Source organism: Oncorhynchus gorbuscha, linkage group LG11, assembly GCF_021184085.1.
Source record: "Oncorhynchus gorbuscha isolate QuinsamMale2020 ecotype Even-year linkage group LG11, OgorEven_v1.0, whole genome shotgun sequence".
In the NCBI taxonomy this organism is placed as follows: domain Eukaryota; kingdom Metazoa; phylum Chordata; class Actinopteri; order Salmoniformes; family Salmonidae; genus Oncorhynchus; species Oncorhynchus gorbuscha.
This window is the reverse complement of record NC_060183.1, coordinates 21,226,024-21,238,573: the sequence shown is the minus strand read 5'-3', so window position 1 is coordinate 21,238,573 and position 12,550 is coordinate 21,226,024. Positions and strand designations below refer to the sequence as shown.

At 43.0% G+C, this 12,550-nt stretch overlaps 1 protein-coding gene across 1 annotated transcript in view; it reads right to left on the bottom strand.

Annotated features, from left to right (window-relative positions):
- The window catches only part of LOC124048261 (T-box brain protein 1-like), an 18,685-nt gene extending 6,135 nt beyond the window's left edge, over nt 1-12,550 (bottom strand). The window contains exons 1-2 of the mRNA XM_046368865.1: nt 11,626-12,550; nt 662-816 (exon numbers count right to left, since the gene is read on the bottom strand). Coding sequence (XP_046224821.1) covers nt 662-816; nt 11,626-12,173 — 703 coding nt within the window. The 5' untranslated portion in view covers nt 12,174-12,550. The remainder of the gene's footprint in view (nt 1-661; nt 817-11,625) is intronic.

Sequence of the window (12,550 nt, the reverse complement as noted above, 5' to 3'; positions counted from 1 at the left end):
AACATTAGCAAAACGACCTACTGACATGTTACTAAAGAATCATAGCTACCACAACAATGTTACCACGGCTACCACGGCACTGTAATTAGTCAGGAGCCACACAGCCACACTACATGTTAGTGTATGACACAGGTTGACCTATTTCAATGACTGCAGTGCTGTACGGCGGGTTGAAATTGTCATCGTTCACAAAACAATGTAGCTGCCTTAGGTTGAGTCTCTTGGTGATTTCACTCACACTGGGTAAATTGAAACGAATGGGGTAGAGTGAGAGGGATGACTAGCCACTGAGGAAAAGACTGAATCCATGTTCCATTCAATCGATAAGCATGGTTATAAATGTTAAGGTCACGTTGATTCTCTAACTCTCAATGCTACTCTGGAGGGATCCTTTGGTTTCACTCATTGTACCATTGTACCATTGATTGGAACAGTATGGATGACAGAGAGTGTGGTATGGCAATACATATTTAAGATATTTTTACATTTAAGTCATGTAGCAGATGCTCTTATCCAAAGCGACTTACAATAGCAATTTGGGTAAAGTGCCTTGCTCAAGGGCAGATGTTTCACCTAGTCTGTTCAGGGATTAGAACCAGCGACCTTTCGGGTTGCTGGTCCAACGTTGGCCGAAACGTTCTCAACCGCTAGGTAATCATACCTGGCATGTTACCCTCTGCTTTGCCACACTGGACCCACTTGCCTCCCTGGTACCTCCAGTGGTGCTGGTCGGATAGGACCACGTCCACATACACATTGTAGTGGGCTGACGGGTCCAGAACGCTGATGTTGAAACTCAGGAAGGGGAACATCCTCCTAGAGTAGAAGAGAGGAGAAAGAGGTCATCAGAAGATGAGAGAAGAGGTAGATAGATATAGTTGATTAAAATACACTGAGACTGTAGCGTTTTCTTATAGGGCCAGATTGAATTTAAGTAACACAAAAATGATGCGGTATTGCTCTTTATAAAAGCCGTATTATGAGTGGTGTTATTGCTTTACTACCATTATTCCAATGTGGATATATACACACAATTGAAGTAAAAAATATATGAATGCAATGAACATTTCCTGACTTGACAGCTTTACAACACTACCATCACAATGTCAAAATCTGCTTTTAGCTACACATTGTACTGTAATCGGAAGCAATCATAACATTTACATTTACATTTAAGTCATTTAGCAGACGCTCTTATCCAGAGCGACTAAGGCATCTTTGTCAGAAACAACAGCGAGCCAAGATAAAGAAGGGACTTCTGGTTGTACATTTCCGAAGGTGTAGTGTGCGTTTTTTTTGTGTGCGGGTAGAGGGCTGAGGGGCAGAGTGGGGTGGAGGGGGGGGGGTATGAGTGTAGTGGAGGTAAAAATTTAATATGACCGTTAATAAAAGATGGACCAGAAAGCAGCATCTGATTGCTGCAGCTTTACTTTGGTGAACGGATTTTGAGCACCGGGGCCGTGAAGTTAACGGGAAGGTCAGCCTGTCCCCAGGCAATAAAGTAGGGGAATGCTGGCAAAAGTTTGGCCAAACACACACACACACACACAGGAGCACGTACACAACACAACCACAGGATTGCTTTCTGCTGGAGTGGATTCTCCCGAATACATTATATAACCCCTTGCCCTCAGGCGCCCTGCCAAATATACTATATATACACCGATCAGTTTACACTGGGTTGTATATGCCTTCATTATGATACTGCAGGTTGCTGCTGTATGTGGCGCTAAATCCTCGTGGCACGCTTGACATTTGGTCCGTTGTTTTTACACTCCGTAGTACCTGAGGCTACAGCGCTGCCAATACAATACATTCGTTGAGATAGTGTGCTTCAGTGACGGATAGATACTTGATCAGATAAGGCTTTGACCATTCATTTGCGGTGGTTCTAAGTTCTAGAAGCTGTGCTAAAAAGACACTTCCTTTACACAGATACTCTCATCGCCACCAACCAGCCAACTCAGGAAATGACTATTATCCATTGCAGTCCATTTGGAGACGGGCTTTAAAATGTAGCATGAGCTAGAAACAGCATAGAGCAATGCAACCTGACCACCTGCTCAGTGTGTCAATGCGTTTGTACTGTGTCCCTATCCAAATAAAATAAACTATGGCGAGAAAAACAATGCAATTTCGCAACAAAATGAATAATTAATACTGCAGGCGCTGACTTTTCAGAGGGTGAAATGTTGGTCTCTTTAAGCCATGGTAAAGTATTTAGTCCTACAATACTATAGCAGAGATTGAGGGTAGAGAGATGCTCTGCATCTTTTTACATTGACAGTCCCGTCTGCCTTGGTATGATAGAAGGGGCATTACCTTTTCCACTTGGCGTGAGCCTATAAATTCAGCTCATTTAAATTCAGTCTATTCCACCCTCAAGCTGTTTCAGCATTAAGCAGTGTAAAACAAGTGAGGTGTATAAAGAGATATTTGTTTTGGGGGGAAACGGTGTGTGTGTGCGTGTGTGTGGACAGAGGGCATTCACTCTGGAGGGTAACTCCTACACCATTGGGGGTGTATGTGTGTGTGTGTATATGTGTGTGTGCGTGTGTGTGGACAGAGGGCATTCACTCTGGAGGGTAACTCCTACACCATGGGGGGGGGGTGTATGTATGTGTGTGTGTGTGTATATGTGTGTGTGTGTGTGTGTGTGTGTGTGTGTGTGTGTGTGTGTGTGTGTGTGTGTGTGTGTTGTGTGTATCTCACAGATTTCAGTGCCACAGTCATTTAGTCAAGTCAACCTGTACTCTGCTGATACAAAACAGAGTTTCCTCTTCAATGACCACGTTTCCATCCACAGTTTGTTTGCGAGAAAAGTCATACCGTACACAAATAAATCACGACAGCTCTGATATATATATATTTTTTAAAGCCAACAGATCATTTTTAGGTTCGACATGGTTATTGGAGAAATGGCGGAGGAAACGCCTTTAAGAGCAAATATTGATTTAACAACCATCAAATCGAGGTAAACTTGGAGTCACGTGATGATGTGTAGTGTGGTCCTCCCACTACAACTCGGGGAAACAATGCAGTTTACAGATGAAATACATGATGATTAACATCACACAGGGTGGTGAAAGTGCACAGTGATCTTGATGCTCCTTTCCAATAAATATCGAGGGTCTCGCTCTTATCCATAACAATCTCATCATGTAGACTAGACTACCCCCACAGCATACCCACACTGTACCTGCGAGCTGTTAGTAGGCATATTTGCTATTTACCGCAACCGTTTGTGTAGAGATGAAAATGCAAATCAAAACACATTGAACATTCGATTTTTATTCGGTCCACGAAAACCTAAGTGAAAATGTCAATTTTGTGTACACTACGTCATCACGTACTGGTTTTCATCTGTGACAAGTCAGTTTGGTGGAAACCACTGGTGGGAAAATGTGCATATTTTATTTATGCGGATCTGAGAATATTCACATGAAAATCTGCTGACAATTGGGTGAAAACCTAGCAATTGTTACAGAATAAGTTGTGTTTGCGTTTGTTCTGCATGCTTCTGTGACAAGATGGAAGCGGTTGTCATATACTGTGTCTGTAGGAGATAATGTGCTAACTGATTTCATTGACACAAACTCACAAGACCTTACACACATCATATACCCTTTGTACAACATCTAATTAGGTGATGCCATGTTTTCCTTCCGCAGTAAAACCCCTACACTGTTGGATAGCAGTCTGGCTACGTGCATTATGGGCAGCCTAGTGCAACAATCAATCACAGTTCTTGGTGAAATACAAGAATTGTGGCAGCTCCTTAGCTGCTAACGAATAACAGGCTTCTCCATCCAGGTCTGTGTTTAAAGGTCCAGTGCAGTCAAAATGCTGTTTTTCCTGTGTTTTGTATTATTTTGTACAACACCTGATTAAACTAACATTGTAAAAGTGTGAACATGTTTTATCAGTATGATTTCCTGATAGTTGCTGGTTGAAAATACAACCTATATACGGGTCCTTCTAATCAGCAGATTTGCATGGGCGGCAGTTTCGGCTTTCGCGTCAATTGATTTATAGAGAGATTTGCAAAACTCTCTGACAATGATAGATAATTTTCAGTTTTCCCCTCCCCACTCAGACCACTCTCAGACAGTCTTAGCTAAATTCATACTTTAGAAATAGTTGTTTTCTTAATGGAAATCTATTACAGTAAGGCGCTTAATTGTTACACAGAAATGATTTGATATTGAAAAAAAAAAACAAACAGCTGCATTGGGCATTTAATATAAGTGAAAACAGAAACTGGCGGCAGGCTGTTTGAGTCATGAGCAGAACCCCACTAACCCTGCGCCATGAGATTAACAGAAAACAAGAACACTGAAAGTTGACATTTTCCTTCACTTGTATTATCAGACTTATTTAAAGTGAGGCCTTTTATCAGAAATCAGAACTTGTCGAGGGGGAAACCAACGACGGAGCCTCAGACATGTGGAGGAGGTTTCGGGGTTTTCGTTATTGAGAGTGCAGACTGAGGTCTGGAAACTTCCCTGGCAGAGGTTGAAGGGCAAAGAGGCTGACTGAGATGGGACAACGACAGAATGGCCTAGCCATGCCATGATTCAATGTCCAGTGACTCCTGCACTAGTGTCTAGGACTGTAGGCGAAACCTGTCTGGTATGACAGGGCAGTGTCCATTCTGAGTAAATCCTCGTATTTACGTCATATGTAGTCATAGCTGTACCTGTAGTACTTGCCAGACTGCCACTCATTTCAAATGTGGGTGAAGTTAACAAACAAAATGCCAATGACAAAAATGGGACTGTCGTTGAAATGGGGTAGAGAGAAAGAGAGAGCACACAGTCAAGGAAAAACGGGGTAGAGGGAAAGAGAGAGAAAGAAGGAGAGAGAAAAAGGAGGAGGTTGTCCTGAGGATGTGAAGCAGAAGCTGGAGAGTGACTGGATATTCACCAGGGAGAAGACTTTGATGCTTGAGCGCACCCACTGATTCAACAGGACAGGAGTTCAGGTCCAGTTTGTGTCACCACACAAGTACACTTGATCAACTCTGATGAAAACATGCCAGTCTACAGCTGCTGCTGGACACAAGCAGAGTTTCACACTATTTATAGGCATCTATTTATTCTCTGTCCACTGTATCAATGTGCAGTATAGATAACCTCTCTGTACATAGAAAACAGTACAGGTGCAACAATTGGAATATATAGACAGATGATGTTATTTGATACACATTGAAGATATGATTGATGATACAGGATATTGTTGGCATTGGATGAATCAGTAAAGCAGTAGACTTCAAATATTGGCTGCACAGTAATTAAAATACACTGAATATATGCAAACATATTATTGCTGCAACCATGAACCTCAAATCAAACCCACTGGGACAAAAACTGGTTGAATCAACGTTGTTGCCACGTCATTTCAACCGTAAATATCTATGTGATGAGACTGCTCTTCTCTGTATCACGGAGGCGCTCCGCACCTCTAAAGCTAACTCTCTCTCCTCTGCTCTCATCCTTCTAGACCTATCGGCTGCCTTCGATACTGTGAACCATCAGATCCTCCTCTCCACCCTCTCCGAGTTGGGCATCTCTGGCGCGGCCCACGCTTGGATTGCGTCCTACCTGACAGGTCGCTCCTACCAGGTGGCGTGGCGAGAATCTGTCTCCTCACCACGCGCTCTCACCACTGGTGTCCCCCAGGGCTCTGTTCTAGGCCCTCTCCTATTCTCGCTATACACCAAGTCACTTGGCTCTGTCATAACCTCACATGGTCTCTCCTATCATTGCTATGCAGACGACACACAATTAATCTTCTCCTTTCCCCTTCTGATGACCAGGTGGCGAATCGCATCTCTGCATGTCTGGCAGACATATCAGTGTGGATGACGGATCACCATCTCAAGCTGAACTTCGGCAAGACGGAGCTGCTCTTCCTCCCGGGGAAGGACTGCCCGTTCCATGATCTCGCCATCACGGTTGACAACTCCATTGTGTCCTCCTCCCAGAGCGCTAAGAACCTTGGCGTGATCCTGGACAACACCCTGTCGTTCTCAACTAACATCAAGGCGGTGGCCCGTTCCTGTAGGTTCATGCTCTACAACATCCGCAGAGTACGACCCTGCCTCACACAGGAAGCGGCGCAGGTCCTAATCCAGGCACTTGTCATCTCCCGTCTGGATTACTGCAACTCGCTGTTGGCTGGGCTCCCTGCCTGTGCCATTAAACCCCTACAACTCATCCAGAACGCCGCAGCCCGTCTAGTGTTCAACCTTCCCAAGTTCTCTCACGTCACCCCGCTCCTCCGCTCTCTCCACTGGCTTCCAGTTGAAGCTCGCATCCGCTACAAGACCATGGTGCTTGCCTACGGAGCTGTGAGGGGAACGGCACCTCAGTACCTCCAGGCTCTGATCAGGCCCTACACCCAAATAAGAGCACTGCGTTCATCCACCTCTGGCCTGCTCGTCTCCCTACCACTGAGGAAGTACAGTTCCCGCTCAGCCCAGTCAAAACTGTTCGCTGCTCTGGCTCCCCAATGGTGGAACAAACTCCCTCATGACGCCAGGACAGCGGAGTCAATCACCACCTTCCGGAGACACCTGAAACCCCACCTCTTTAAGGAATACTTAGGATAGGATAAAGTAATCCTTCTCACCCCCCTCCCCCTTAAAATATTTAGATGCACTATTGTAAAGTGGCTGTTCCACTGGATGTCATAAGGTGAATGCACCAATTTGTAAGTCGCTCTGGATAAGAGCGTCTGCTAAATGACTTAAATGTAAATGTAAATGTAATGATGTTGAATCAACGTGGAGAACTAATTGGATTTGCAAAAAGTCATCAACATAAGGGCATTTCATCTCCCCCCACTTTTAACCTAAATCCAATGACATGGTGATTTGTTTGGTTGATTTCACGTTGAATTTACGTTAGTTGACAACTGAACCAAATGTAAATGAAAAACTAAATGTTGAACGTGACGTGTGCGCCTAGAGGGACGGTTTTTATGAGTGGACGCCACCATGCTGTACATGCTCCATATTCTTCACATCCGTAAAGAACCTAAACATCAGAGCATACAGGAAGTACTTGGGTTAGTTCTTTCTGAAGAGTCTGCATTAGACGTTTCTGCAAGACATTGCATCCTCTATCTATGCACTCACCAACAGCTGTACAGGATATGACAAGTCATTTAAAAATCCTAAGACACTAAAACCTTGAAATAGTCCTACTTCTGCTTCACGAGAGAGAGAGAGCGAGAGGGGAGAGAGAGAGAGAGGAGGAGGGGGGGGGGTTTATCCTTTGCCAAGATAATACATCCATATCAAGAAGCTGATTAAACAGCATGATCATTACACAGATGCACTTTGTGCTGGGGACAATAAAAGACCAATCTAAAATGTGCAGTTTGTCACACAATGCCACAAAACACAACTTTTTTGAGGGAGTGTGCAATTGGCATGCTGACTGCAGGAATGTCCAACAGAGCTGTTGCCAGAGAATGTAATGCTAATTGCTCTACCAAGAGCCGCCTCCAACATCATTTTAGAGAATTTGGCAGTACGGGTGCTGAGGAGTATTTGTAATAAAGCTCTTTTGTCTGGAAAAACAAATTCTGATTGGCTGGGCCTGGCTCCCCAGTGGGTGTCCTGGCTCCTAAGGGGTGGGCCTACCCATGGCTGTGTCCTGCCCAGTCATGTGAAATCCATAGATAAGGGCCTAATGAATTTATTTAAATTGACTGATTTCCTTCTATGAACTGTAACCCAGTTAAATCTTTGAAATTGTTGCATGTTGCATTTTTATTTTTGTTTAGTAGATGCATTAATTACCCAGACACAGACTAGGTTGCACTTGATGTTTACAACCACTAATTGCTATCTCTACAAATGCTAATGTGCATTTTTATTCAATGCCAGCTTTCAGGAGCACCTCTTGACAGCTACAGTAAATAAAACAGCCCTCTGACACTTTCCGCTACACTTTCTGCTACAGTTTCAAAAGCCAACTCCATGTACTGGAGCTGTAAAAAATGATAATACAAACAATGGATTTATATAATACTTTTATAGGACCAAAGATGCTTAAAAACAATCAACAAACAAACTCTACTTCATCCTTCACCCTCATACTCTACTTCCGACATGTTCATTATTCGTTTCTAGATAGTTTATACATGGGTAATAAACAGTTCTAACTCAATGGTTTAATTGTGATTGATTGATCCTAAATATATATATATTTTTTAACGTTGAAATGTTTTTTGTAACATATTAAGTGAGAAATATACCCTTGATGTGTTTCTCACAACATGAACAAGATTCAATGAACCAGAAACAGACTCTGAGCAGGTAACCGTGATTCCTGTGTCTCAAGTTAGCTCAAAACTCTTCCTCTGAAGGAGGCTGTCTACACTGTAAGAACGCACTGAATCCTTCTAAGAACACATCATGCTAAAGACCAATAACAGTTCGAAACAGAATCGAATTAGAGAACATTAAAGATTTAAACAATGTAAAAATCCAGAAGGCACACAACAACATAATGGTTGTCTTGTTCTCCACAAGATGCCTTCTTTTACAAGAGATGTTTCTGAAACGTTAACAATGGCTGAACGCAGTTGTCGCTATGAAAAAAATGCATGTCCTGGTCAAATTCGAATCACGTATAACCATCATCTGACATCGTCTCCTTAGTCATGTTGCTATCAGCAAAAATGGTGCACGGCAGACCACTATCAAAATATACAAACCTCTCATCAACAGATAAGGTTTCATTGAGGTTACTGTTGCCACTGCCATGAGTCAAACAGAGATTCAGTGGTGGAGGAGATGGATGGGCCAAGCCAATGTTAAACGAATTGGTCTTGTCTTAGAGGAAAACTTGAAAAGAACAGGAGAACTAGGGCCCCTGGCACAGGCATAGGGATTGCTGCACATTTCAAAGGCCAGACTTGTTCTTCTGAGGGAATGGGATCCTCACTCGCTGTACTCTTACTGTATCCGAGAAGAGGTGAGGGTGAAGAAGGAAAAAAAACACACCTTGCCTTCCAAGCTTGAACATCAAAGGTGCGTTGCACCACTGTTCTGTGTATGGCCATCTGAAGCCTGGCTGGTGCTCGGTCTGCAATTCACCCCCCCCACCTCTCTCTCTCTCTCTCTCTCTCTCTCTCTCTCTCTCTCTCTCTCTCTCTCTCTCTCTCTCTCTCTCTCTCTCTCTCTCTCTCTCTCTCTCTCTCTCTCTCTCTCTCTCTCTCTCTCTCTCTCGGCTTTACAGAAGTTCCATTGGAACAGATGAGCATCCCGTACCCCAAGAGCTCGAAGACTTTTCTTTCACTAGCAGTGGAAAATTCCATCATGAGAAGAGTTTTTGTTTATAACATGCAGTATTTCAATTCAATATGAATCTAAATATTACTATCGTGTGTGCTATGTTGATGAGTGCCTCTTTGTGTGTGTGTGTGTGTGTGTGTGTGTGTGTGTGTGTGTGTGTGTGTGTGTGTGTGTGTGTGTGTGTGTGTGTGTGTGTGTGTGTGTGTGTGTGTGTGTGTGTGTGTGTGTGTGTGTGTGTGTGTGTGTGTGTGTGTGTGTGTGTGTGTGTGTGTGTGTGTGTGTGAAGGAGGGAGGGGGCATTATGTGTATTTTAAGAGATGTATTAATTACTTTAATTACATGAGCTGGGATGACCATGACCAGACTGTCATTTTCCACAGGGTTATGTGCCAGAAGATGTTATGTCAAAAACTGACACACACACACACACACACACACACACACACACACACACACACACACACACACACACACACACACACACACACACACACACACACACACACACACACACACACACACACACACACACACACACACACACACACACACACACACACACACACACACACACACACACACACACACACACACACTGCCTGCCCCACAAATAATTCATTTGGCCCTAAATGAATTTTTGATACATGGCCATACATTTCCAAAGTCCCAGAGGACAGTGCAAGAATACAGCAAGGATTAAAATGCGCCAGTGTCCAGGATTTCTTGAAGTCGCGAACAAGACCGTCACACAAAAATTCACAAATGCATACATAAGATGCGCAGCTGTAGTCCTAAGGCCAGGTCTTAGAATTCGCTTATACTTGAAGAGCTCTCTGCAGCAGAACTTTCTCGGTGACAAGAGAATACAATGTAATGGACAGACTGGAAAGAAGTGGAATTTTTGACTCTCATAGATGTTCATTTCATTTTTAAGAAAGAGCGAGAGATGACACAGTGACACAGTTTAGCCTATAAAGGGTGAACATAAGTAACTGGACAAATTCTGGGTATACAACATGTGAATATGAAAAGTAGCCTATGAAAATACTGTACATGTTAATTAAAAAAAATAGTAGACTTTTCATTGATCAATGCTGTTTTGTGCACGCTGTTGTGATTGATGTTCATATATTTTAGAATAATCACATTTCTACGACAAACACAGGTAGCCTAATAACACATTTATGACACAATTGTTTGTATCTTAAAAATATTCATCCAAATGATGTATTTATATCATTTTAAAAGCTCCATGTTGGTAGTAAATACAGTGGTAACTAGAAGGGCAAGCATGTAATTCATTTAAAATACCAATGTCCTATTATATGACAGCGCACTTGGTCTTTTGACAGATCAGAATCACGAGAAACCGATGGCCTGAAACCTTATGTCAGATGGATGTGTCGCATATTAGTAAATTAATCATCATCGACATGACTGGATCTTAATGCTCGATGACCTATGCGACAGTGCCTCCAGCAATGTCTTCCCCTTGTGTTCGTTGCTGGGTGGGTTGGGAGCCAGTGGTTTATTCCACCGTCGTGATACCCTCTGCACGCACTTCAGGAGGTCAGGCTGAAGTGTCATTATGTTTTCCAGCAAACAATACTTCTCTGATATTGTGGTTAGTATTTATGCTTGTCATCATAACACATTGGACTCAAACCGACGCATGAGAACTTGGATTGCTTGGCCTATTATTTTCATGATTAGTTACACAAGTTAAATTAATTACGATTTAACGGTAAAATGACATTTGAATACGCAAAGGAAAACTAGAAAAATATGATGTGAGAAGCTCTTAATGCTGGAGTTAGTTTATTTGAAGTTTAGCCTAAATATCATGCAGTTTTCATCTTAGTAAAATTGCTCTATAGATTTTCTGCGAGTTTTTTAACACTCATTTCATATCTAATACATATTTTTGGAGCACTTTGTTAGTCTGTATAGCGTATCGATACCCTCAAGCCCTGTCTGGATTAATTCGTATTGGCCTAATTCATTTGCGCGTGACAGACTCGGCTTTGGCAGTTTGGCACAAATTGAAACTTCATAATAAGGCCATCATTAGCAAATACCTTGTTTAGGAATGATTTCGAGGATAACAAGAGCAAGGCAGTAAAGGAACTTTCCCCTCATCAATGATTTGCCCACGAGCGCTCATACCTGTCCTTGGCACCTGTCAACAACGTTCAGCGCGCGCCTACATACCTATGGTACAAATCGTGCTACTTTGTCATTTTGTGGCTAAATAAGATGTAGGTTTATAAATAGGCAATAAGTTTCCCTCTGACGGAATTTGCATTTCTACTCACCGCCCCTGTTTCGTTATGATCATTTCGGTTTGGTATTTGTGGAACTTCGCCCACAGAGGATAGTTGTTGAGGAGAGCCTGCGTCTTTCCGCACACCTGTAGCCCAGGTAATGGGTAGAGTGGCGCGCGATAGTACCCATGTTGAACGGGTGCGGGATAACTCTCCGCAGAGGCAGGGTAAACTTCTTTGCTAGTTGTCGATAAACCTTCGCTCCCCGTTGGTAAATAAGTCTGTCCCGTTCCGTTTCTAGTCGGCGACCTGACACTGCTGAAATGGCAGCTATTGTGGGGAGTTGGTGAGTAAAACCTCCCGGGTTGCGCTCCGAATCCGGCCACAGTTTGGTCTGCGTGGTACGGCAGTGCCGATCCGTCCTGTCCGTTTTGAATTGAGTCTTGGTAATATAATCTGGTGTCCTGAATTCCCATTTTAAAATCCACGGAATTCTTGCTGCGTTGAAGGTGATTGTTGATATCGGTGTCTTTTCCGAAAGTTTGCGTATCAGTCCCATTCAACATACTGAGGTAAAGATTGCCACCTATGCCGCCCATTTGCAGCCCCAGTCTCAGTGTATGTGCAATGTCATAGGTTCACCGTGCCCCTGTTTCACGTCCAGTGAATTGAAAGCGCCTTTACGGATTGTGAGATAAATGCACAAACTGAAACATTTCGTACACCTACCGATGCTTTTTTTCTCACTCGAGCTAAGTACAATTGACTAAAGTTCCTATACCAATAAGTCTATCGACTTCTGGAAAACGCACCTTACATTTAAATATTCCAACAAATTGGCAATCATTTAAAATAGCCTACTATTTATTCAAATAAACTGGCTAATTATTTTATATTTGGTCTTCGATTGTCTTGTCTTCTTTTTACAAGAGTCCCTACCAGTATCTCCAACACATGCCCAGGTTCATAAACTATG